General features: G+C 39.3%; 1 protein-coding gene across 1 annotated transcript; it reads right to left on the reverse strand.

The window, feature by feature from the left end:
* Window positions 1-13,996: 13,996 nt before the first annotated feature.
* ZNF281 (zinc finger protein 281) lies at window positions 13,997-17,347 on the reverse strand. The gene has a single exon (XM_082002842.1). It carries the CDS (start codon window positions 17,232-17,234, stop codon window positions 14,595-14,597), a length of 2,640 nt encoding a protein of 879 aa, XP_081858968.1. The 5' UTR covers window positions 17,235-17,347; the 3' UTR covers window positions 13,997-14,594.
* Window positions 17,348-26,696: the final 9,349 nt, after the last annotated feature.

Genomic DNA, 26,696 nt, shown 5'->3' on the forward strand with positions numbered 1-26,696 from the left:
ACACAATTACATATGTTTATATCACAGTGATGTCACATATAAATGAAATTATTCATGTTTATGTTTTGAAGAGACTATCTAAAACCATAAATACTGCTTTTAAAGTGAGTATATCAGAGAAAGTAGTAACAGCATGACACGAAGGGAGATGAATGCATGGGCCAGAGGCAACTCCATTCTGAAAGCACAGAAAATATGCCGGCAGACTTGACCTCCTGACCTGAAGTTCTAGATAGAGTACAACAAAAGAAAAGGGACAATCAGCAATTAAACTAATGGAAAAAAAAAAATAATGGAAAAACATGTTGACAACCAATTTAAATCAAGTTTGTCACTGAAAAACACTAGCCCTTTCCTACTCGGTGCCCCCATGTACACCTGTGCCAGGATAAGTATTTTGGTAGGCCACAGAATGGGATGAAGAGTATTATTTATGCGAAGAAAAAGCCTTCTTTTTTTGCTGGAGAGAACAAGCAACCACGGACTGCAGAAGGTAGGCTGGCTTCCTTCAGTGATAGTGCCACCTTAGAGTATTCAAAACGCAGCCTCAGAACACGAGACCACTTGTGGTACAAAAGCCTAAATGAAATCCCTCACACTGTTACTTCTTTCATCACAAAAAGAGTGGAATAAAAAATACCATTTCCTACCAAGCTTATCTACAGTACTCTTCCACTCTGCACCAGTCAATAAGACAGACTGAAAAGTGTATACGTGATTGGATGTGATGTACTGCTTTAGCTTACGGTAAAATTTTAAATTAAACTGTAACATCTTTCCTGGGCTCCATCTGCAATATGCGAAGGTTATTCCCATTTATCTTAAAATAGATAACTCCTCAACTTAAGCTAAGTTAATTCGGTTTAACTCAAAATAACAGTTTGTGGAAGCTTCATTAAAATAGTTAAACAAATACATTTTAAATACAATTGACATAATCATCGTCTTTATTCAGTGAGAAAAGACTGTGCAAGCATTTAATTTATTATCTGGGCAGTTACAGTTACACTTCTCAAAACTATTGTTCTGTATTGCCTGCAGTTAGAGTGGTTCATCCATGCAATACTACCAATTTAACATGCAAACCTAAACTCATTCCTGGCTGCAGGTATTATTACAAGGGGAAGGTGCCTTTCCTACGTAACCTCCATAAAGCTCCAATTATTTAAAAAAAGGCCGGGGGGAATTAATTTGGTGTTTACTTTATACAGATGTTTAGAAAAGTCAAATGTTTACTACAATGAATTATCCTGCTAAAATTCTCCATTGCAAATGAAAAAAAAACTAAAAAAATAGTTTTGGAGGGGCAACAGAACCAGCAAGTCACATCCTTCTGGGACTTCCATATATGTAACCACACAACTTTTTTATACTGCAGCTCATTCAATTAAATAGCCTTCAAAAGGAGTAGATGTCTGATGGATTATGGTATTATAACTGGATAATTTGCAGCACTAGCTCATCTATAGGAATATGGAACTTGCAACATCAGATAAACTAGCTATTGTATCTGGTCACATAACTTGCCTGAGGCAATGCAATTCCTGATGCTTCAATGGGGAGTTGTAAAAAGTCTAGTCCATCTTCACTGCCTTTAATATTATTTCAACTAATACACTATACTATAATTAATAGTGTATAGTTTGCCTTCTAAATTGTTACCCCAAAACCTTCCAAGATCTTGCTGTTAGTAGCTTGTGATTGCAAAGCTGATCACTCAGGCCGACATTTTCATCGACGACATTTGACACTGTCGGATTCTTTCTGTGCACACATGTGCATGAAAATCAATATATACAGTGTTTATTCATAAAGCCCTGCTCACTTCTATGAAGAATGATAATGAAGAATACATTGTCTTAACTATGCAAAAAAAAAAATTTAAAAGGTCCTTGTCTTTGGAAATTGCTGGTACTCCCAAAGACAACTGACTTCCAATAGGAATGTATGCTTTGTGTGAGGGATCCTTTGCTGCTTATTTTCAAAAAATCTACCTAAATTCATCACATAATATAAATTTCTGAGCAACTGTACTTGGCCCTATTCCTTCAGTATGCTAGAGGATTTGCCTCCTGCCCTGCCAAGACAGGTAAACCCAAATTATTCATGTAAAGTCCAGTTACAACAGCTTTGTATCATGACAGCGCTAAGACATCCAGGTTGCAAGCAAATACCAATCCTCTGCATCTCATCCAGAAGAAATAAAATCTATATACAGGCAAAGGAAATAGCACAGAGGGACAAGGAGTCTGGTGAAACTGGAACAGGAGGGAAGAACGGAACGTGTAGCTAGATGCAGAAACTGGTCAGGCAAGGAACACAGGAGCAGAAGCAACAAGATTAGGACAGAATACGGGCACATGTAAAAGACGACAGAATTAGCAGAGTGGGAGCCAACAGAGAAGACAGCCAAAGACTTGTAGAGCAGTGAGATCTGTATGAGATGACTGTGCTATTTACTTAGCGAGTTAAGAACTGCACTAAGAGAAGCAGGATTGGAACAAAGTAGAAGGAACAAGGGTCAAGTCCAAGATAACGAGTAAGGGTCCATCTGCTAGAGTTACTCCTTCCTGGTCCACCATAAAGATAAAAATAACCAAGTACACCATTATTAAGATATCAGCATCTACCCATGAAAACAACTAGCAAAAATGTTTTATCCACTGGTCCTGTTCTATTGGAGGGTGACACCCAGCTACTATCATCAGTTACTCTGCTAGCTCAAATGACCATGGTCCTTGTCATCCAAGGGCTTCAGACCTGCTGTTGAACTAGAACATCATCAATAGAAAGTCCACCTTGTGGATTTTGACTGTTTTCTCAGCTTGCTATCTTAAAAAAAAAAAACAAAAAAAAACAAAAAAAAACCACACCCAGGAATGATAGATAAAGAAAAACTGTACAAGAATATCAAGATTACAACTTCAGGCCATAAATTTGTCCTGAGGCTAGTTGTTAAATATTTTCTGATAAACTCCCTAAATTCAGTAACTACAAACTGACACACATGAATAAAGGACTGGCTTTCCACATTATGAGAGCAAAAATTTCAATAAAAATCAATAATCACAGTTTTCAGCAATAATATGCCTTTGCATCTCAAAGAAGATAGTATCCTCTAACACTTGAGTAGAACATTAGTCCAGCTACCTACCCTTTAAAAAATACAACATCTATTGCAGCATCTCAGAGAACCAGGGATTTTCACAGAAATTTTTAGTGCGTTTACTTTATGTATACTTGACAAACTAAGTATACACAGAATGTGCACTGAAGAGGGTTTAAAAGCATGAAAAATATACCTGTAAGTATAAACCAACAAAGATTTACTGTTTATAGAAGCCAGAAAAGTTGAAGATGGAAATACTGAGTTAGGCCAAACAACACCCACTGATAAAACCCAAGGACTGTGATGAAATCAAGTCTAACAAACAAAAGAAGTGTAGGGCACAGAAATGAAAGGCCTATAGCTGGTATGCCAGAAAAATGCTGACCTCAGTTAAAAGCCACTACTTAAAACTAGTCCTACTATAGGTGTTGGAAAAGTATGAAACTTCCCCTTATCGTTGATAACTATCACCACATGGAAACCCAGGATTCACTGCAACATCATTTAGCATTACTGCCCTGATCCAGAGAAACAGCGAGACCAGAGCCACCAAAGACGACCCAAATTACATCGCCATAATATCCAGCTTTGATTAAGCCTTGAAAAACATCTGGAATACAAAACTTACATTCCTGCTGTCATCCATTCACTATATACATTTTAATCCCCATCCTTTCTAATCATTTTTTGCTTTCTGTTTAAAAAAAAAAAAAAAAATCTGGCTCAACCAGTCAAGACAATCTTTTGCAACAACCGAGCCCGTGACCAGAACAACAGCTAACAGCAATGCCTGAAAACAGCCTAATGCTGTTACAACTTATCAACAGACTGATAAGATAATGCTCTACGCCTGCCTTTCTCCAGCAGAAAGATTTCAAGTTAAAGTCTGAACCAAAACCAGAAGCTGCATTCTCCCTGGTTTGCTTTTTTCTTCCCTCCTGTATGAGCTCTGAACAAGAGCAGCTTCAAGCCAGGCCATTTAAGCTTACTTTGAGGGAGAAGAGGAAAAAAGCAATTACCATCTCCCAAATTGTATAAATGAGTGTCAGCTAGATGTCTCCTTATGGTAACTTTCTATAGTTAACAAGAAAGGAAAGAAGGAAAGTTAGTAAAATATAAAGAAACAAACAGAATTATATTTCAAAATGCTTTCACTGTTTTTTCTTCTTAATATTTACTGAAAGACTAAGGAAGCCTTGTCATGGAAAATGCTTGCAATTTAAAGTTGACTCAGGTGTCCAAGCTAGACATCTGAAACAACATCAACTGCGTAAAACTGCCTAGTGATAGGATTCCCAATATCATCTTGAATTCTCTAGCCCATTTGTTCTGTTAAACAATGCACTTTCATACACACCATTGTACTACTTCCTAGAGATAAATACTGTCTCCTCAGCATAAAATCTGTTGTTGCTGTTTGGCACAGACAAACGATTGAAGAAAACTATACAGAATAACAGAATTGTTGATGTTGCAAAGGATCTCTTGAGGTCATCTTGTCCAAATTCTCTGCTCAAGCCAGGTCAGCTAGAGCAGGCTATCCAGGGCCATGACCAGCTGGGCTTTAAGTGTCTCCACACATGGAGACTCCACAACCTCTCTGGCAAGTTATTCCCATATTTGACAACCCTCTCAATAAAAAAAAAAAAAAAAAAAGTGTTTTCTCATGCTTAGATGGAATTTCATGTCTTTTAATTTGTGCCCATTGCCTCGTGCTGCCAGTGGGCCCTGCTGCAAAGAATCTGGCTCCCTCGTCTTCATTCTTTCCCATTAGGCATTTGTACACATTGACAATATCCCCCAGAGCCTTGCCTTCTCCCAGCTCAACACTCCCAGTTCTCTCAGCCTCTCCTGATATGAAAGAGACTCCAGGCCCTTAATCATCTTTGTGGCACTACACTGGACTCATTCCAGTAAGTCTGTCTGTCTCTTGTACTGTGGAGTCCAGGATGCGGCCTCACCAGTGTCGAGTAGATCAGAAGGACACCTTCCTCGGCCACTCGCAATGCTCCTCCTGATGCATCCCACGATACTGTTAGCCTTTTTTGCCACAAGGGCACACTGCTGGCTCTTGGTCAGCTTGTTGTCCACCAGAACAAAGTCCTTCTCAGCAAAGCCGCTTTCCAGCCAGCTGGCCCCCAGCATGTACTGATGCATAGGGTTACTCCTCCCCAGATGCAGGACTGAGCATTTCACTTTGCTGAACTTCATGAGATTCCCATCAGGCCACTTCTTTGAGCCTGCTAAATGCTAGGCATGGCAGCTTGCAGTTTTTGTTTCATGTTAACACGTTAAGGTAAAAAAGTATAAATCATTGGTTTACCATAACTTTGCTAGCATGTGCAGAAACTGCATAGCACTTGATCTTCACTAAGAATTTATCTCACTCCTTGGCACACTTTTTCCCCTGGAAAAAAAAAAAATCATTGATTCCGCTTCCCAACCCCCAGAGAATTTGACATGAAGTTGCAAAAATAAAAGGTTCTGGTATCAAATACTAATTTGATACCAGGTCCTAGCTTATAGAGCAAGCTTTATGGGTAACGCTCCTCATTTGTAGAGCACACATGAATTAAATCTTTCTAACCAACTACTAACGTACCGTTCCACATACCTTTTCATCTTTGCATATTAAAGTAACTTCTCACTGCACAAAAGATCCGTTTATACACTATTAGCATATTGTTTTCCTGGAATATGTTTTAAGGACTTATGGGAACTGCTGTTTCAATCTTAGTTTATATAGCTCTGAAATAATATGTGCATACCCTAAACTTACCTTTTTTTTTTTTTTTCTTTTTTTTAACAGCCAAACTTTTGATGAAGCATATTCTCAAAGAGGCACACTCCCAATCAAAATCCCTGATTCAGGTGCTCACCGAGGCTGTGGCCTTCTGGGAATAGCATCCGTCATCAAGGAAACAACCTGCTCTTCAAAAGAGCACATAGTCAGATCCTTGGCTGAAAATACTAAAAAAAAAAAAAAAAAAAAGTCTAACAACCTATTTCCTATTCTTACTCCTCTACAAGATTAAAAAAAAAAATCATTATCTGATCATAGAGAACCAGTTCTATAGATACGACTTCTTACAAAAAAGGACAAATCTCCATTCATTATCTTCACTGCACACTTTAGAGTTTGCTCTGCTACACATGCCTCTCCTCTACAAGAGACAGCACAATTCAGATCGACATTGCTGAAACCTTGAGAAAGTCCTAAACTAGCAGGTAGCGCCATTATTTAAGAATGACAAATTAATCTCCATGGTTAAAGAAAATTGCTGAGCACTGCAATTCAAAAACCTCTGCTAGAGTTGGATGGAGCCACATGGTGTCCCCATTAGGAAACAGCCACAACATTTATGCGCTTTCTGCAAAATGCTTTGCTTTTTACACAGGCCACCAAGACATTCGAGCCTTCCTATATTTCACCGCAGTGCATTACAAGCCTGCAGATGCACGTAAAAGAAAGTGGAAAATTAATTACATGAAGATTTGTGACTTTTCTAGGTTCAAAATTGTAAGAAACTACTGGTAATTTTTAATGCCTCACTGCTGTGCATCCAAAAATCAAAACAGACTATTACAAAGTATCTTAAGAAATCAGAACACCCTTTACCAGTCATGTGGCCCTGCTACTTTCCTTCTTTACCCAACTCCTTGCCACACATCATTCTTGTAACAATATCTATATTGAGGAAGGACTCTGTGTTATTTCTAGATTTTGCAAACTGACAATTTACAATACATTTTCTAATCTTTTGATTTTGTTCACTGATGGGAGAAGGGGGATCCTCTGTTTTATTTATGTCCTTTCTGGCGGAGAAATAACAGAAAAAAAAAAAAAGAACAGCTCTTTGAGAAGCTTGTGTCAGCTTCGTTGTCAAGACAAAGGTCACTGCATTCCTATTCATGATGACCTACAACTGTACCCGTTTAAAGACTTCATTATGCCATATTAGAGGGACCTCTTTCTCAGAGATTTTAATTTAGCTTCATTGTGAGAACAACAAAACATGCAAGCATCAGAATACGGTGTTAAAAATAGTAAAAACTGATCATTTTACCTACCAGCAGTGTTATTCCATTTGCCATGCACTCTTAAAATGACATGTGTGAAGTCCGATTTCCAGAACCATGTAAAACAAAATATGTAACTACTTTTACTCTAAAGTGCCTCTCAATTCCAAAATAATTAAATACTTAAGTGTAGTGTACCGACAGAAAAATTACTGCAATCTCTCAAAAAATCCAAGCTCCAACATCTCAAGATGAGTAACTGGTTTAACCCTCATCTCCCCAGACTAATATTAAATTACTATTATAGAAGTAAACCTGGAAAGAAGTTCTAATTAAGAATGCTCAGGAAATAAGCTTTTAAATCATCTACACATTTCAAACAGCCTTACCTCTACACTAAGATCACGAAGTGTACGTGTTTACTTACAGGGTTTGACGGACCAAGTACATGAACTGCTTCATGATACAATTAGACCTAGCTTTCTAAGGCTGACAAATTTCTTAAGCTAAACGGGTTGAATATTTTTAGTTACACATGTCCATTGATTATTATGGAATAACCCTCTGGACAAAAGCTGGCCAGACCTGAGACAGCAGAATTCTGGCACAGACATCTGCACTTCATTTTCACAAAGTGAATCAAGACTTGGAAATGGCAGGTCCTCAAAAAAAACTAGGTGTTCTAAGAAATGGAGCTTGCTGCAATGTGTCTCACACTTCCAAATCACTGACCACAGCGCAACTGCAAAAGGCAGGCCAAATTCTCTCTACCAAGATTGCATGATTGCCTACTGCCCCTTAAGACATAATGGAGCCATAAGCTTCTACAAGTAAATGTGTTACCATCAACCTGACCAAATTCCAAGCAGATGGCTAACAAAATATAAATGCCCTCCGCAGCTGCATAAGCTAATCCTTATTAGTCTCGTTTTCCAGTATTACCCAGCACTTTCTTAGATCATTTATTTTTCATTCTAGAGATCCATTTTGTTTAGTAGATAAGATCCATAAGCATATTTTACCCACCATAATTTAAAGCACCTCAGCAAAACATGCAAGATATTTTATTACACATCTATATATTTCTGCACTACAGGAAAGTAAATTAAAGTGATTCCATGATTTGTCACTCGTGGACTTGCGTATGGATTTCTTTGTAAATTCTATTCTTCAAAATAGGTCTCAGCCTGGTTTTATTCCCACTCATCTCAGAACATAAGAGCATCCAAAAAAACTCCTACCTGTGAGATTTTTTCCCCTCCCAAAAAAAATGATTCAGAAACTTTGAGCAGACTGAAGCATCCTTACCATCATCAATGTAATTTCTGGCCATATACCAGCACCCACACACATCATGTCCCAGTCAAAACTCTTAACTTCCTATCCAGAGAGAACACAGTACAAGCACAGAGAGAAGTACACACCATAAGGAGAAACTGTGGAATTAAAAACAACCAGTCTTTTAGCCTTTGAGAAAAATGAAAATGAAATCTCTTTTGCCAACACCACAAAGTAAAGGCTCCTTCTGAACAAGAACACAGGAACATTCTGAATGGTAATAACCTAGCTTTAGGTAAAGCAGGTTTTCGCGTCCAAGGCGGCACACGTGCTTCTCTACAGGATATCTGATGCTTGCTGCAGATCCTGCATAATAACCATTGTACGCCTCATTAGTTTACAGAATGTTTTGATATTTACAGCACTAAATAAGAGAACATTTGAAAAACATTTTAAGGTAAGATACAATATATTAAAATAATCAAAGTAACATATTCTTAGATTAGTTCTTAATTCTTTCTTCATTTTGAGTCTGGCTACAGAATACTTCATGAAATTTCAGACCAAGTCTCCAAGTATACAGGCAGCTTTCTAGTGTAGCATCCTACCATTACTTAGGACAGCCTTGGGTTTAAAATTACCAAATCCCCTGGGAATTTAATAAAAACAAACTACTGAAAAGTATCTATATAAAAATGTAGTCAAATGGTATACGCAAAGATTGACATTGCTGTAAATATTATGAATCGAGCATTTTAAGTTAAAAAAAAGCCAGAACTGAATCTTCCTTTTAATCCTCAATTCACCCCATCTTGTACGTGCGCTAGGACAGACCGATGACATAATGACACAGTATTTTTCCCAAGCAACGCTGCCTTACTGTTTGTATCCACAACTACTAGGATGACAACACTTGGAGAATGAATTAGGACTATGCTTAATGAGGCTATCTGCAGAACCTGGTTTCACTTGTTGCGGATGCCAGATTTAGAGTGGACACAAGAAAAGGGAAAAGACAACCTAGTGATCAAGGCTCCTAAGTGTCAACTTGAAGAATTAAATTAACCTCATGACTCTGCCCCACAGCTTCTACTTGATTCTAGCCAATTAGCTATTCCACATTTACTAAGCTGGTAACTACTCCTCAATTTCTCTCCACACAGACACAATTTGAAACAAGTGTCTTATACCAAGGAATTCAACTTCAGTCAGTGTCAACGACATGAAACTCCAGTACCTATCCCTCCAGGCATCAAAACAAAAGTGGGCATCCAAAAGTACATTTTTAGCATCACTATGTATAAAACCCATAACATCAGAATATCAGTATAAGGATATGAAAATATAAATTTATTTTCTTTCATAATGTAGCCAGTCATTACTGTCGGTAAGAAAATAAACAATGCTGAAATAAATCTGGGTTTTAACTGCAAGTGAAAAAGGGGACACAAGAAATACGTTTTGAACAACATGGATAACAGAGTGCATCATAGCTGTTCATTTGGTAAACATGGTATATACCCTGTGTTCCAAATGCTGTGCACGATACTACACCTTCTTTTCTTAAGTGTTGGTACAAAATGCACAAAAATCACCTTAGAACAGTATTAAAAGTGAAGACTCTACAGTTTGTGTAAGATGCCAGAAAACAAAATCCAGTCTGAGAATATGCAACATACGCCCCCATATAGGACGCCATATTAGAAGAAAGTGCCACTTGGACTAACATACCAAACAATTGCAATACCCCGATCTGTTATCCTGGAGGGGTCATCTTTGGAGATACAGCCACCAAACTTTCAAACCTCTGAATGTAAAACCATTTTCGAAAACAAAAAAAAAATTATCATCATCATGTTTTCAAGAACAGTGATTCCACAATGGACACCGATCAGCCTCGTCTAAAGTCCTAGCTTGGGGAGGGATGATTCTGATTTGGCTTTAAGGAAGCATAGGTTGAAAAGGCCAGTGGAAGTTTTCTTCCTTAATCTTATTTTAGGAAATACGTGAGCAATTTTTGCAGAAGTTTCCCAGAGAAAAATAGTATGCGGAGTCTGAGACAGACAAAGCCTGGAAAATTCCAGCCCAAATGGTTAAAGCTGGTAGTCAGCAGGGGCTGAAAACAGAATCTTCCATTTTAAAGTGACCTGACTCCCTTCAACATATACAATAAAAAACACCAAGATAATAACTTACACATTCTCACACGTATCTTCTTGCGTATAACAAACATTTCCACAGTCACAACTGCAATTTCACATGAACAACCCTCATTTCTAGTTAGTGGGAAAAAAAGCAGAATCATTCAGACAAATACACTGTTTTCATGTGTTCATGCATATAATATGGAGGAGGCAGGGGGAGCAAACAATTGAAACGACAAAAAAACACTAATGGAATACACTGAATTATTCCAGTATCTTCTCAAGGTCTCCATGTGGCATCAGGCAGCTTTGCTTCATCAATAGTCCATAAACCTGAAATTGTGATCTCCCTTCACACCATCGTATTTCCACATTTTTTTTTTCATTCCTCTTTCAGTCCAGTAATTTCTTACTCTAAATTTCACCCACTACCCACAAGTCTGTGTCCAATTTAAGTAATTCAGGAACTACTACAAATTTTACCTAGGTCGTCTAGATCATCTGCAGGCAGGTCAGACATACACTTTTAGTGGCTTGGGGCATACAGACACATTCACAATTCAGGATACCATAATGTACTTCCAAAGCAAAAATGCATTATGTGGGCTGCTATAATAAGCAGCTTAACAGTTTATGTACAATTTTCTATCATCGTGTATATCAATTCCTCTTTACACCCCTGTTAGTGGTAGAATCATTCCCCTCCCATATTTCCTTTAAAAACAACAAAAAACTGAACCAGGAACTAAAGTAGAAAAAAAATTCAATGCCCTTTTCGCTTTCCTTTTTCCTTCTCTCACTGCCACATCCCTAAATAGTTTTAGTCCATGTGGGTTACTACTACTTACTGAGTATTTCTTTCTAATACATAGCAGGGAAAGCCACAACCTAATTTCTATGCGTTTTACAATATCCCTAACCTTCATTATTTAAAGAAAAATAAATAGTTTATTTATTCTAAAATAAATAAAATACACCAGTTCTGGTGTATTTAGAAACATTTTTGAATGATTGCAGTAGAAAAAACATACAAAATTCCAGTAACTTCCCCCTCAGATTTTCTGAAATGATTCCTAGGATTGTTCTGAATATTAAGCATTTAGCGTATTTCATATTTACTTTCGAAAGTTTTTGTCCTTATTTGCTTTTCAGCATGCCAATGATTTTTCCCTTGTCCACATCATTACCTTGATTCAAATTGCTGTCTTCTGTTCTTCAATACCCTACTTTTCAACCATTCTGAGACCTTCAGCAGTGCTGCTCTTATAGTCACACGCAAAGTTGAAGAAAAATACAGATTAAGGAAGTCTACAAACTCTCTTTAGATTACCCAAAATGCGTTAAGTACTTTGCTATAGCACTATTTTTACTAGGCTTTCATTGAAACGCAGAGGTTAGAGGAGGAAAAAAAAAACAAAACAAAATACCCAACAAAAAAAAAGAGAGGACTTTCTAAAATCTTTACTTTGAACAACATTGTATTAGATGTGTGTCATTCTGGATTTCCAGCAATTACAAAATGTCTTTGAAGTTAACAATATGTAATTTCTATCTCTTTAACCAAAACCATATAAAAAGAGACACAGATTTTAAAAAGATGGGGTTGTGCAAACAGTTTAACTTAAAGAAATGTCTTAGTTTTTTGCCTTGGAAGCTAAGGGTGTGAGATAGAGCCCTGATTTCTAAAATAGTGCATTCAGATGATCTGATCCAAAACGAAACTGGAGGAGGAAAACAAGCTGAAAACATACGAGTAAATTATATTATTCCTTCTCAAAATTTCATCTCATAATGCTTCCTTAATATGTTCTCAAAAGTGTGACTGGATAATAGAAGTGATATCTTCATGATTTTGTGAATAATGGGTTTTATTAGTATTAAGTTAAAGCAAACAGTCAGAACAATACATCTGCAACTTCTACTACACACAATATAAAGAATGTAAATTCTAACCTGTGTAAAACAAAAGAAAAGGTACTGAAGAAGCCAACACAGTGGTTATGGACTACTCCATCCCTGATAACAGGCTGGGTTCTGTGTTCAGAGAACAGTTGTTATTTGCTTATTTAAACTGAAATAGGGTGACATACATAATCAAGTATAAAGGAAAAGTTAATGGAGTTACATGGATTCTATGAGAACAAACTCTAGATTAGTAAGAAGGAAAAAAAAAAAAAAGATAGTTCACCTAGTAAAAGAGATTACAAGTGGGCTCAGGTTTCAGTTTTTAGTGGTGAGGGAAAACGGGAGAACTTACCCACGATTTTTGTAACAATTCGTTTTAATAACACACCACTTTCATAACAGAAGTGTTTTACACTTGCACAATGTTAATAACTTTATTATACATGGAAGCCTGTAATAGGCTGATTACACAGTAAGACTGGAAACAACCACTGGTACTTTCCTGACACCAGAAAAGTACGTAAGACTGAAACATCACCAAGAGTACATAAAAAACCATCAGCATAAACATCACCAAAATTACATTAAAAAACTAATCAAAAAATACATTTGCAAAAAGTGGTTTAGAGCAGTGCCACTGCCTTTCAGCAGCTTTGAATGGCCACCAGTATTTCTAGCAGGTTTCCGTGGCTCCACAGGCATTAATCAGGATTCACATATAATAAATAATGTACCACAAAATATACATAAAGTAAGGCAATAATTCCAAAGAAAAGTTCTGTTGATATTAACAAGTCACTCAAGTTCTACTTTTGTAGTTGATGTCATCACCACGAACCTTTGATGGAATTGTAGCCTTAGGCCCTAAAAGCCTGCAACGATGAACTGCTGCAAACCCCTATATCCGTCAAGAGCTCCAGTGACACCACTAGTACACTGCTGGGCACAGGGGTCCGTGTTAGCTGATCCTGATGCAGGACAGGAGCCTTAGTATGTACACTTGCGAGTATATTGTTTCTTATTGTACATGGAAACCTTGACATAATTCTAAAACATGTTGGGTGTTTATTGTTCATAAGCTGATGTCATAAGACATCAGGAAAGTACATAATAAGATATGCACTTTCTGGAATGTAAATCCTTTTAAATGCTAGTTATTAAGTTGGGGTGAGAGAGTGGGTAGGGAAGCAGGGGAAGAAAAGGTGTAAATTAAGGGGGGAAAAAAATCAAGATCAAGTCTGAAAGAATTCAGAGCACAACAAAACAGGGGGAACCTTATACACTAAAAACACGTGGAAAAGGGGGAAAGCAAGAAACAACTTTTTTGAACCATGTATAATAAAAAAAAAAGTATCCCAAAAGACTATCTGGATTATGACTGTAGTTTCAAGCTGGGGTTCGAATGACATGAACCAGGCACACACGTTTTGTTCTCAAGGTTTGTGTCAACAGAATCTCTTTAAGAAATTACAGTCTTACACAGGAGTTCTGGGGACATTATTGTTTATATTAAAGCTACCATTCTGGGCTCATAGTACAGACCCAAGAATATTTGCTCCACCTGCCTGGAATGACCATCACCTGGAAGAACAGGAGTACTTTAAAAGCAATGAGATTTAGGTAGCAAAATTCTATCAGATCAGCCCAGACATAAGAGACAGCAATTTGAAATGTCATAGATCCCTTCCTCAAAAAGCTGAGATATATTTGTCACTATCTGTAAATTGGAAGTTCCAATACACTAGTGGTGCATAGAATTCCCATGCTTCGTTACACTTTCCTGAGAGTAAAGCAATTAGAATAAACCTTAGTCCTAGGAACAAAGTTAATTTTTTGCATTTTAAACTTTTGGGCTATTCCCTGACGATCTATATAATGTAAATTTGATTGCTAAACATTGTCACTTGAACAAAAACACTATTTTAATCTATTGATTTTTGATTAAAAACCATAATAAACAGATCTAAAAAAAAAAAAAAAATCACACTAACAAAATAAACTAAATATGAAAAGTTGCATTGAAAGGGCATGTTACATTATTCTTAATAGGACCGTGTAGAAACATTCCAATGGCAGTGTTGTCAAAGTAAAACAAAATTATGTTAAGTAGACCCCACAGCCTGGTCACAGTTGGGACCTTACCTGTAACTCTGGCTGGTTGGGGTTTTTACTCGTGTACTACATGGCTCACTTACATCAGACATCATATTTGTATACCCTGAGAAATCTGACACTGAAGTCCTTACTCTATGGTCCACTTCCCCATTAGAGTTAGTGATAAAAGTCATTGGCACCCTGCTGCCCGACTTAAATTGAGAACCAAACGCTTGTGCAAAGTTCTCGATCTGGTAGGTTGCTCTAGGCTCTATGTCCTTCTGAGGATCTATCTGGCTAGTTAACTCCTGAGATGGGATCTGAAAGCTCGTTGAGGATTCTAAGTTTTTCTGTTCCTTCTGGCCAGTCAGTTTCTGAGATGTGGACTGGTAGTTAGATGAAGTCTCTAAGTTTTTCTGCGGATCAATAAGATCATCCAGCTCTTGAGAAGGAGTCAACTGTTGATGCGTAGCCTCCAAAGCAGACAAATAAAAGCCTGGCTGAGATCCAAGCAACATCCCAAATGGAGGTTTTGGCAACGCAGTTGGCAATACTGAGGTAACGGATTGGCTGAAGCCACACTCAAGTGGAGATGTAGTGTATACCTGTTTGTCTTGAAAGAGAGTGTGGTTATGGAGAGTTGAAGACAAGCTAACAAATTGGAAACTGGGTCCAAAAGCAAAACCAGTACTATTGGTTGTTCTTTCAAAGGCTTGTTGGAGGTATTTGGAGTATTCTTGCAACATGCTTGCCTTATCATTTGAAACTGTTTGAGAGTTAGGGCTCAAGTTTTCTTCCTGAACCATCTCTGAATGTTCTCCTGAGGTGTGCAAGTCCACACGCTGTTCAGTTATACTGAAAGGATCTTCCTTCTGGCCTTCTGATTTGTGAGAGTACTGGTCCAAAAGGCTCTGCAAGACTTCATCAGGAATACCGGACTTATCGTGGCAAGACTTTATTTCACTATTTAAAGATGCTGAATCAATAAGAGATAGTGGAGTTTCGTTATCCATAACACTAACACCTGCAGACTGGATGACAGACTGCTGGGAAGTCATGTGTCCAACATTAACTGAAAAGGCACTGTTACTGCTTGCAGTTTGTAGGTATCTTCTTTTCTTTGAAAACTGCATGGCATCATCGTAATTGCTACTTATTTGACCTGGTTTACCACCTGTACTTTGGAGAAGGCCAATAGTTTCTACACCGGTATTGGCTACTACACCTAGAGAGCCACTCTGTTTCCCAGACAGTGGTTTTTGCCCCAAAATGTCTGGCAGTGGTGATACAAAATTAAGGTAATTTTTGTCTGCCTGTTTTCTGCTTGCTTTTTTCAAGACCAATTTTGGCACCTTCTTCTGAAGTTCTTCTACACCCGTGCCAACTAGGCCACCACTGGAAGACACAATGGGAATATCAACAGCATAATTTGGCATGGCCACATTACTTGCAACTTGAGATTCAGTTACTTTGCTGCTACACTTATTTCCTTTGCTTTCAGTGGATACACTTTTTGTTTTACTTTTTCTCCTTGAGGAACTTGTATTTCCCTGAGACAACACAGCCAAGCTACCCATGTTATTTGATGATCCGGGCTCCATTCCAGCACCTGTTTTACCTATGGCTTCACCACATGTTCTTCTGTGCTTCAACAGTCTGTCAGTCCTTGAGAAATACTGCTGACAAGTGTCACATTTGTATGGCTTTTCTCCGCTATGTGTCCTCTTGTGTCTTTCCATGTGGTACTTCTGGATGAACTTCATACTACACTGGTCGCACCCAAATGGCTTCTCCCTGCTGTGGATCTTCTCGTGTCTCTGCAATAAGTACTTCTGGATGAAACCCATGCTGCACTGACTGCACTGGAAAGGCCTCTCCCCAGTGTGAATGAGCACATGTCTGCGCAAGTGATAGGAGCTCCTGAAGGCAGCGCTGCAGTGTTCGCAGACGTGAGGTTTCTGACTGGGGGACGCAATGGCACCTTCCGCATCTCCCACCAGGGGGGGTTTGGATGAAGCGCTTGGCTTCCGCTTGGCTTTGATTCCCTGAGTTTCTGGCTTTGGCCTCTTTGCCTTCTTGACCTGGGCATCGTGCTTTGGCTCACCCGAGCTCCCAGGGGCGCCCTCGCCTCTGCCACTCAGTAACAGGTCTCGGTGGGGATGCTGGTGCAGATGGTGAAGAAGGCTGAGGTCCTGAATCACACTCTGGCCGGTTCCTTCCCCGCTACTGCCCCCCAGGCCGGGGGGCCTCTCCTCTCCTGCTCCCCCGAAGAGCCCCCCGTAGTGGTGATGGGGTTGCGGCTCCTCCTCCTCCTGCTCGCTGGGCTTCTCTTGCTTGATGCTCACTAGGGACTGCAGAAAGCCCCAGGGGCTCCTCTGCGAGGAGGAGGGAGCGGAGGGGAAAGCCCCCGTCGGCTCCTTCTTGAAAGTCATGTCCTGAGGGGGAGGAGGCGCCGGGGGCTCGGTCGCCGCCGTGGAGGAAGCGGCGGATGAGGCCGGAGGTAACACGCACTGCGGGGGGTGCTGGGCCGCCGGGGGGGGCGCGGCCGCCCGAGTGAAGCTGGTGACCGGGGGCAGGCGGTGGTTGAACATAACCATGCCGGGGGGGAAGGTGGGCTCCATGGCCGCCGCCCTCTTGCTGCTGCCGCCGCCGCCGCCGCCGAGGAAGCCGCTGCCGAGTTTCATCCCCCGGGAAGGCGGGCCGGAGAGGAGGCGCGGCCCAGAGGGGCTGCGGGACCCGCCGCCCGCCCGCCCGCCGGACACCGCTCGCTGCCTCGCTGGCGGGCGCCCGCTCAGCGGCTGGCTCCCGCGGCGGCCCGGCAGCCGCCGCCCGGGCGCATCGCCGCCACCCCCACCCGCGCCGACGGGCGGCCCCCGGCCCGGGCTGCACTTACGGCTCCCGCCGCCGCCGCCGCCTCCAGTTAAAAATAACGCCGCGTCCGCTCCACAATGGAATTAGCAGCCCCTGCGCCCCACACTGCACATGCGCGGCGCGCGGCACGCTGGGTACGGCCCGGCCGGCCGGGCAGCCGGCAGGCGGGCAGCGCGCAGGCGCGGCGGGCCTCCGCCCGCCCGCCACGACCGCCAGAGCCGCGCTCGCGCGTGGCGGGGGGGCAGCGGTGCCATGTTGGTGGGCGCCGCCGGCGGCGGGAAGGGCCCCGGCCCGCGCCCCGAGCGCCTTCTGCCGCCCCCGCCCAGCGGCGTTGGCCGGGACCTTCCAGCGGCTCGGCCCCGCGCCCGCGGGCTGCCGGCCCCGCCGCACGGCCAGGGCGGGAGCCGCGGGCAGCGCCGAGCGCCGTCTCCGGCGGGAGGAGAGACCGTGCCGAACACGCGCCTTCGGCTTGCTACCGCGTCACCGAGAACAGCGCAAGCGACATCCTTCCTGCCATCAGAGAGCGTGGCACTTTCCGCGGGTGGTGCTAACCGGCGGGTAACGTGCGGTACCTGACCGCGGCGCTGCCTGGGCGGACGCCTGCCAGCTAACGGGACGGCGTACAGGCCACCCTGCCTCTGCAGGAGGGACTCGACCTATAATTAAAATCACAGGTGCAGCTTCGCATACGCTAACGTCATTGCCCGGCCAAAGCCTGCGCAAAACACCTAACACGTGCAGCGTCTGAATGCTTAGCAGTAGTATTTACTCTCCTCTAAAGGTGTGGTTTCAGAGATGCTGAAATGTAACATTTTTAATAAAGCCAGACTGTAGAATGTTCACTATTTTTCCTTCAAAACAACGACATTAGCTGCACGTAACGCCACTGAGTTAACAAAGCTGCTCCCAGAGGTGCGATTCTAGCAATAAGAAAGACTCTCTTAATCCGATCTATCAATCCGGCATATTTTACACCACGGCTTTCACGCCGCTGGTGCCCGTGTCATTGGAAATCCTCACCACGCCCAAACTGGGAAGTCCATCCACATGACTCGACCTCTTGCCAGCTAAGAGCACAGCACTGGCCCATCAGGTGCACATCTGGCCACCTGCTAGGTGGCACACCTAACCACCCCCTTTCCACCCTCCGCTTCGAGCGGTGGACCCCAAGTACCAGGTTCTTTGGCCCGCTGCTACAACAAACCCCTCACTACTAATAATGCTCATCAGTATAGTTGCACAAACTGAAGAAATGCATCCTTGCAATGCAAATAAGATAAAAGTTTCATTATTTTGAAATAGCTTTTTGGGTGAAAGTAATCATGTGAAAGGAATTATTCACCGTTTTCCTAAGAGGGGATGCCCACTCAGATGCTAATAAAATCTGAGTAGAATTCTGCTTCATTTCTAACTATTGGCTTTAAAAGACTTTTATATTTCTATCGAGTTTTACTACTGAGTTCCAAATTCTGTTAAAATGTAAATGGCAGAGATACCTTAGCTTAAAAACTTGAAATTGAACGTATTAGCACTAATTTTTGTCATTAACATAATAGAAGTAATGGAACAGGGTAGATAAAGCATAAAAATCATAAGGAACTTATCTGTTGAAAGTATTTTCCATTATGAAAGATCAATCTCTAAAGGTCAAGTACTTTACATAGGCCAAACTGGTACAAAGCCTTGGGTCAGATTTTGAAATCATAAAAATATCCAATGGATGTAAAAAATGGAATTTGATCCATTTTCTATACCCAAGAAAATTTTGAAGTCAAGCGAAGTAAAACTCATTCCTTTTAGAATTTAAATAGTTTCCTTTAAATAGCATGTAAACTAACAAACAGTTCATTTCCAAACGTAAATGAAATAATGAACATTTAGGACTGTCAGGTTTAGCTAAGCGTTAAAAGAAAGACCAGGAATTCAAAAAACTTAAAGCAGCAGTAAAATATTAGTCAATGCCTATGAGAAATGAGTCTGTCCCTTTATTCAGGGTGTCTGTGTTTAATGGTAAGCTGGGATGCATATAAGCTAGTCCAAGCATGAAGGGCAGTAGGACACTCATATGGAAAGCCAACTTTGTCCCTCAGTTATCAAGATAAGAAACCTGTCATTTCTCTCATTCACTCTGTCAGCCTTGAGATACTCCAAGCAGACTTACCTCTGTGTTGTACACCCCATATATCAGGAAGATGAAGAGACCCTGTAAAATAAAATGGAGGGAAAAAGCTGTTAACTCTAATCATTTCAGCAGTAGAAATACCTGAAATAAACTTTCCTGGGAACAGACAAAAGAAGACACACTTCATCAAGGTCAATTTATTTTTCTATTTTTCAGCATTATAAGCTATACCTTGAGCATTTATTTGATAACGTGGGAGTACATCCCTACAGTGTTTGTGGTATTCAACCCTTTGGCAACAAAAAACTTAGCACCAAAGGATCTAATACATTAATCAGAAAAATTAATTTTATATTTGAATGGTCTTCTGAACAAAACTGCAAATTTATTTTTTTTTAAACACAAAAATTCTAAAGCAAACTGAGAGGGAGCAAACATCTCTACTCCTGATTTTTTAAACTGAAATTAGGAAAATATATATTACTAAATTCTACACTAAAAATATATTCCTGCATATATGTTGACAAATGTATACACCCCACTTAATTATTTTAGTAATCTAAATAGAAAGCAAGCAAGAAAAGTATGAGGACAGAAAAAAGAAGTAATACAAGTAAGCAAATAGTATACATAATTTATCAAAGTTCTTTTAACAGCTTGCTTCAAATTGGTCTATTATTAGGCAAAACGAGCTAAAAACAAACGAAACACTCACTTCAGTGAGTTTATCCAAACATTTTCTCCTTATTGAAGGATGTGTTTCCAGGATCTAAGGTAACAGTGCAACATGTTACTGATTCTTGCAATCTGCAGGCAGAATCCTGAAAAATACAGGCAAATTACTAGGAAGAAGAACAGAATAGCAAATGGAAGTAAAATGTAAAAGATAAAGTTTCCTCATGAAATGCTTCTGTAACTCAGATTCACCGCATTATTATAACCTGTTTTTAAATGTATTTGTAAAGCGACCCTGTCTTTCCCAATGCCAGCGTAAAATCCTTGGGTGAGATAGCGGTTTTGCTTAATTTCTTTTGTTTAGTTTTAAAAAAAAGCCTAAATCCAATACTTCCTTTCAGTTATTTACAGATTACATCAATGACCTCAACAATAAGTAAAAATAGGTTCAGAGACTAGACAGCTACATGTTTGATTGTGCCTTCATACGAAATATACCACAGTTATGTCGTACTGCTTATCCGTAAACAGAACAACCAGAATCCAGAAGCTTGGCAACTCAGATAAGTGAATTACTCACTTGCAAGATTCTTTGTAGAGTAAAATCCTAGTTACCTCTTTAAATACAGTGTTATTGGACCATTGTGAGTCCTTTCACAGTATCATCTGAAATCTGCATTTAGACTGGGGGAACGGGGTCACAGGGACACGGACAACAGAAACTTTCTCTAAAGTTACTCTGAAATAAAATTATTCTTATCTGAGATAAAAGTAAATTTTTACGTTATAGGAAGTAAGATGAGCACATCATAATTGCATTGAACATAGGCAACTGGCAGCTGATATATCAAATTATTCAACATACAGCAATATAAGAGCATCACAGGTTTTTTGTAAGTGTTCTGCAATAAATAATTGTAAACAAGGTCCCTATGTACAAAGCTTTTAAAGAATCATTAAGGTTTTGGTAGTACTGAAAGCTGTCAGTGACAGCTTTTAATGTTCATACTAACAATACAAATGTAAGTGATGTAAAAATACATCAGTAATGTAAGCATTTTTATTTATGGATCTGATCATGCCCTGCTTTATACACATAAAAAAACAGAGGAAGCATAAAGTTTATTTCTTCCTATCTCCATTTCAAGTTCCCAGGATTTTAGGGACTTCCCTCCCAGGCAAGAGGCTGGAATGTGTAGATGCCATAATCAGAAGCAGAGAATAATCAGCTGTTGTTAAGATGAAGGGGGCAGGGGGGAATAATTCCTTTCTCAGACTGCTCCCAGAAGAGTGAGGGGAAATAAATAAATCAATCAATCAATCACACACTGCTTGTTATTCAGGTACTTTCATGAGTGAAAAGTCTTGCCAAAACTGCCAGTCCAAACAATACGGTTTGCTATGATATTAAGACTAAAATAAAAATACATAAAAGCTTTTCACCATGCTGGAATACTTTTTTTTTAACCTAGAAATGCATAAATAATGTTTTTAATTGCTTCTCAGTCTCTTCTGAAAACTACGAATCCCATATAAGCACAGGTAGACAAACTAGTTAACTACTCACATTTGGATATACAGTAATCTTACCAAAAATTCAGAAACAAATTACTAAAGATTCCAGATCTTAAATTGGCATGCCAAGTTTTTGCTTTTCTTGAGCTTGATATCGGCTCATTGAAATATTTAACTGTTAGAGATATGAAGTGCGGTGGACATTCTTATCTTAATTCTTCTTGTAGACTTCTGGGAGGTTTTTTGTCTTGTTGTGTTCTATCATTGTGGTGAGGGGTGTTTCCTTTAACATCAATAAACTATGCTGATAGAATCAGCCTAACAAGGATTTTACCTATTGCTTGCAATGAGTTACAAGGTCTTGGCACCCACAGCTGATAATGAGGGGTAATTTTCCACACAATGCAGTCATCAACAATTACCTGTACAGAATAGTTTGTGGTCCATCTGAGATTAAAATAAAGAGGTAAAGATCCTCAGGTGGTTTGAAATGTTAAAAATAATATGGTCGTAACATAACTGATAGTTCAGTTTCTTTAGCTCATTAATTACAAAAAAAATAAGAGCTTCTCTGTTTCTTCAGTGGGCCGTGGTGTTATCTGCAGTATGGTTCTGTGAGCAGCTGCCTCAACCCTTCAGTTCCTCAGGCTGGTTAGATGTTCTTTGCTTCTGGGAATTAAGCAGTGTTGTGATCAAGCTAGTAATTTTATCCAGAACTGTTTATTATATCTGTTGGGATTAAAACAAATAAAAATCCTGCATTAAGAAGCATAGAAGGCACATCTGTATTTTTTCTTTGTGTTCTGAGAACACGTATGAACACCCAGAGGAACTGTAACCACATTATGCTAAGTAGCATGTAAACACAGAATAAAGCCATCTGTGCCTTGAAAAGGTTAAAGGTTTCTAGACAGTAAAACTGGCCATGCGTAGAGAAAAGAGAACATACAAGCACACCTGTCATTTTTCAAATCTCATCGAAAAATAGGACATGTTCTTGGTAGATGTCAACTATAAGTTAAAAAACATTCAGCTGAGCTAGAATCCTGCCTTTTGGAGACTGGAGAACAGAACTGATGGGTGCATAATTACAGTTCTGTTTGTCACTGTGCAGGGCGTAAATGGATTCCTCAGCTTTTAAATTTGGCAGGTCTTAACAGAATTGTCCTTGTTATCTTGAATAAATCAGTCTATGGACAGTTCTAATCTTTAGCAGGTTTGTCAAGATCTGCTCCAATTTGGGTGGTACCACTGAAAGTTGACACTCTTATCAGAAGTTCATTCTGCTTTAGGGCAACAAAAAGCTGCATGGAAGTTCTTTTATCAGAAGTTTCTTTCCCCGATTTTAACGTTTGTGTCTCAATCTGTTACTATTTGGTATTTCCTAAAAGCTTCCTTTTATAGACAGCATATTTCATTCAAGATTAAACAATAAATTGCAATAATTTTTTGGTGTGGTGGGGAATGTTACACTGATACTTTTAATATTTTTAATTCCAGCACTTCTTCAACATACCCATTTTTAAGTACGTGGAATTACTTCATCCTTTTCCTGTTAATTTTTAAGCTTTTGATATTTCATTTGTTTGACATAACAAAAAAGGATTTTTTAAGATTCTCAACTACTGAAATGCATACTGGTGTTATTTCAAAAGGTCAATTAAATAAAACCATATTAGCAAAATATGCATGTAAACACTACATAGAAAAAATTTAGAAGAATTAACACCAACGAAATACATTTTGAAGAATGCCTCTAGTATGAACTTAAAAATTTCCATCACTGAAAAAAGTTTGTGTTGCAAGAGTTTTTCTGCTATATGGGAGAGAGAAAGATAGTAGATCCTATGCAGCTATACTGAACTAATTCTGCTTATTTTTTCATAAATTAAAAAATAACTGCATTGCAGCAATGGAAACTGCAGATGGCAACTATAACTCATTTTACTTACACAAGCAATCTTCCTGTAATCCTAAAAGATTTAAAAATTGTCCTGTCAAGGACAGATTAGGGGTTTACTGTTTGTTTTAAATACAGACCAGTGCTAGAATCTATAAGCCTCAGGAAACTTGTGTCATAGAACATCAGGGTTAATGCAAAGGATACCAAATTCCAAAATTATAGGATTTTTCTACCATAGATGGAGAAGTTAGAAATCCTTACTTCAACAGTTACCAAGTTTGAGATTTTAAACACTACTGTTGTGAAATTTCGAAGTCACTGTCCCACAAGCAACTACTTCAGCTCTTGTAGTTATCACTTAAATTAGTACTTGCAGACTTGGCAAACAGGAGGAGACAATGTGACTTTGATTGAGATTTTCTGCCTATAAAAACTAGAAGTTAAAAAAAAACCCCACAGAAATTTTGTAATGCTACCAAATTAGGAGATCCTTCAAAATTTGGTAGTAATAAACTGTCATAGCAAAGGCCCTGGAGCAAATCAGCAACCTACCCTGTAAAGATTCTCTGGTATGGCCTTGAAGATTAATTCCTCTCTGCCTCAGTTGCATATAGAACCGGGTGATACTTCCTTAGTTCAGAGCTATGTCAGAAACATACTTCCATTCGTGTTAGATGAAGCAGAGATAGGTAGGCAGAGTATCACTTCCACACCAAGAACCTCTGCAAGACACGAAGTACACAAACAGTTTTTCAAGCTCTGTTCTGTATGCACTGCCACAAAGACAAATTTGTCCCATAATGAAAGTGATATCAACAAATAGCCTGAAACAGAAAGTCTGTCTTATCCATAGAAATTTTGACAATTCAAAAAGCTATGACGACTTTTGAAACACTGGTTCAACTGCTTTTAAGAAAAGGAGCAGCAACAGTTAGGGAAAAAAAAAAAAAAAAATCTGATTTTAGCCAGATGAATGGCCTACTGTCATAATTCTTAGAGCTTAGTGACAAAAAAACTGCACCTTGGCTACCAGGGATGCTATAGCACCTCTCCTTCTCAGAGACACATGCTGCTACAGGAGCCACATAGGAAATTTTATATGAAATTATATATAATATGTGCAATAGAATAACTGTGATCTAGTATATCAGAAGAGCAGCTCAGGTTCTCCACAGCCTTAGCAAATTAGCGCCCCATATTGCCAGATATAAGCCTGCCCTGAAGTTTGTTTTAGATAAAGTCAGCAGTAACCTCTCCACACAAAGGTATGTTTAGAATGATAGGAAATTTTCATGTTTTTTAAAAAAAAAAAAAAAAAAAGATCGGAAGAGACTTAGAGGTCATCTGTCCACCTCTCTGCTTAAGCAAGAATAGGCTGTTTTGGTGTCAGAATAAGCTATCATATGGTAGATGTAGCAAATTTGTGACATGACTTAAGTATGTCATCTGACAGGTTTTTTTAACCACCTTACCAAGATACTTTTGGAGCACCTAGATAAGGCTATGTTGATCTACTTCTTGAGGTGATCAGGGTCCTTTTTTCCACCTGTCTTTAAGGAGGACAACTTGACCTTTGCAATAAGCCTATAAGCATTACAGTCAGGGCTACATGATTTTTATTTTTTTTTTTAATGGAAATTTTTCATACTATAAAAAGGTTTTCTGCTTCTCTATTACTTTTCAGAGTAACACTTTACAAATCAAGATACTCTCTCATAGCGTCCTGACTGCATGCAAAGCCAAGACATGAAACCAGTTCTTTTTTTCTGATAAAGTTAATGACCATAATCACACCATCACCATATAAATCAAAAATCTAAAGACTGATACAGCGCCAGTCACAGAGGGAGAGGAGACTGTCACACCTCTGTCCATTTTTGTTCAGTAGCCTGTTGTATACACATAAAGTGGTTTGAAAAAAAAACATTTAACATACTGAGAGCTTGGTCTTGCTATGACATTGCATGATTCCACTGCTGTAAAAAAGTGTCTTTCTATATTCTACTTAGAATCCTAGCTGTAGGGAAAGAACTGCAAATTTCATTCTACCCGCTTACTTTTACCAGCTTATAACTTCTTCCAGCTGCTGTATATTCCTTGTGCTTGTCATCAGCTCAGAGATTACTTGCTTGTTATTAAACCACGCTTTCTCATTTTATAAAAATTTCTCCAAGTAGTTTTCCTGAGCTAGGGAACATACCGGGAAATGGATTATATTTCACCCAAATAATTAATACAGCCTCTTTAAAACAATAACATCTCTTTAAAACCTTTTGTATTGAAAAAATTTTGCATTACATTCTCATTCTAAAGATTGGTCTGCTCCACCCAAACCAAGTTAACACACATACAAATAAGCACACAACCTGTTTGTAACGTGTTATGTAGGGCAAAAAATGTTGATTCACACCACATCAAGCTAAATTCGGTATTCCTTACATTTAGTAGCATCTCACAACACGGTTAGCCAATTTAGTCTAGACCATTCACAGGCATTACCATATTGTTAAATTTAAGTAGAGAAGAGAAAAATCTGCCTCTTAAGAAATGAAACATTTGGAATTACAATGGTGCAGATTATACTATAAGAATGTACAATCTCTGTAAAAAAGCTACAATACAGACAAAATGTAATCCTGGTATTACTGTCATTTACAAGTTTGTATTTGCAAGTATTTCTCCACCTTATAGACACAAACAGGTACATGTATTGCAAGAGATACATGTATTGCAAGAGATCCCAAAGCTGTAACACATGCTGGAAGCTAGGGCGTATTGCCCTCCTTTTTGCTATGTAGTAATTTAAAGCCTAAGGTTACAGCTTCTCTGAATCTGTAGACTCCATAAAAGCTTCAGTGAACCATCCTGAATGCAGTATTTTCTTGGCCTCCTTAGAAATAATAGGCAGAGCCCTATAAACCTACAGCCAACAGCTAAAAAACACCTGACTGTTGCCCATTCAAACCAACAGGATCTTTTCCACAGATTTACAAGCATTTAGGACAGCTGCTCAGACTCTGTCCTAAGCATTCTTATTTTACTATAACAAAAACTGTACAA

This window comes from Phaethon aethereus, assembly GCF_964289735.1.
Source record: "Phaethon aethereus genome assembly, chromosome: 8".
Taxonomy (NCBI): domain Eukaryota; kingdom Metazoa; phylum Chordata; class Aves; order Phaethontiformes; family Phaethontidae; genus Phaethon; species Phaethon aethereus.

What these genes read in the sequence shown, in the direction of transcription:
- ZNF281 (XM_082002842.1), bottom strand. Translation starts at nt 17,234, where the DNA reads ATGAAACTCGGCAGCGGCTTCCTCGGCGGCGGCGGCGGCGGCAGCAGC.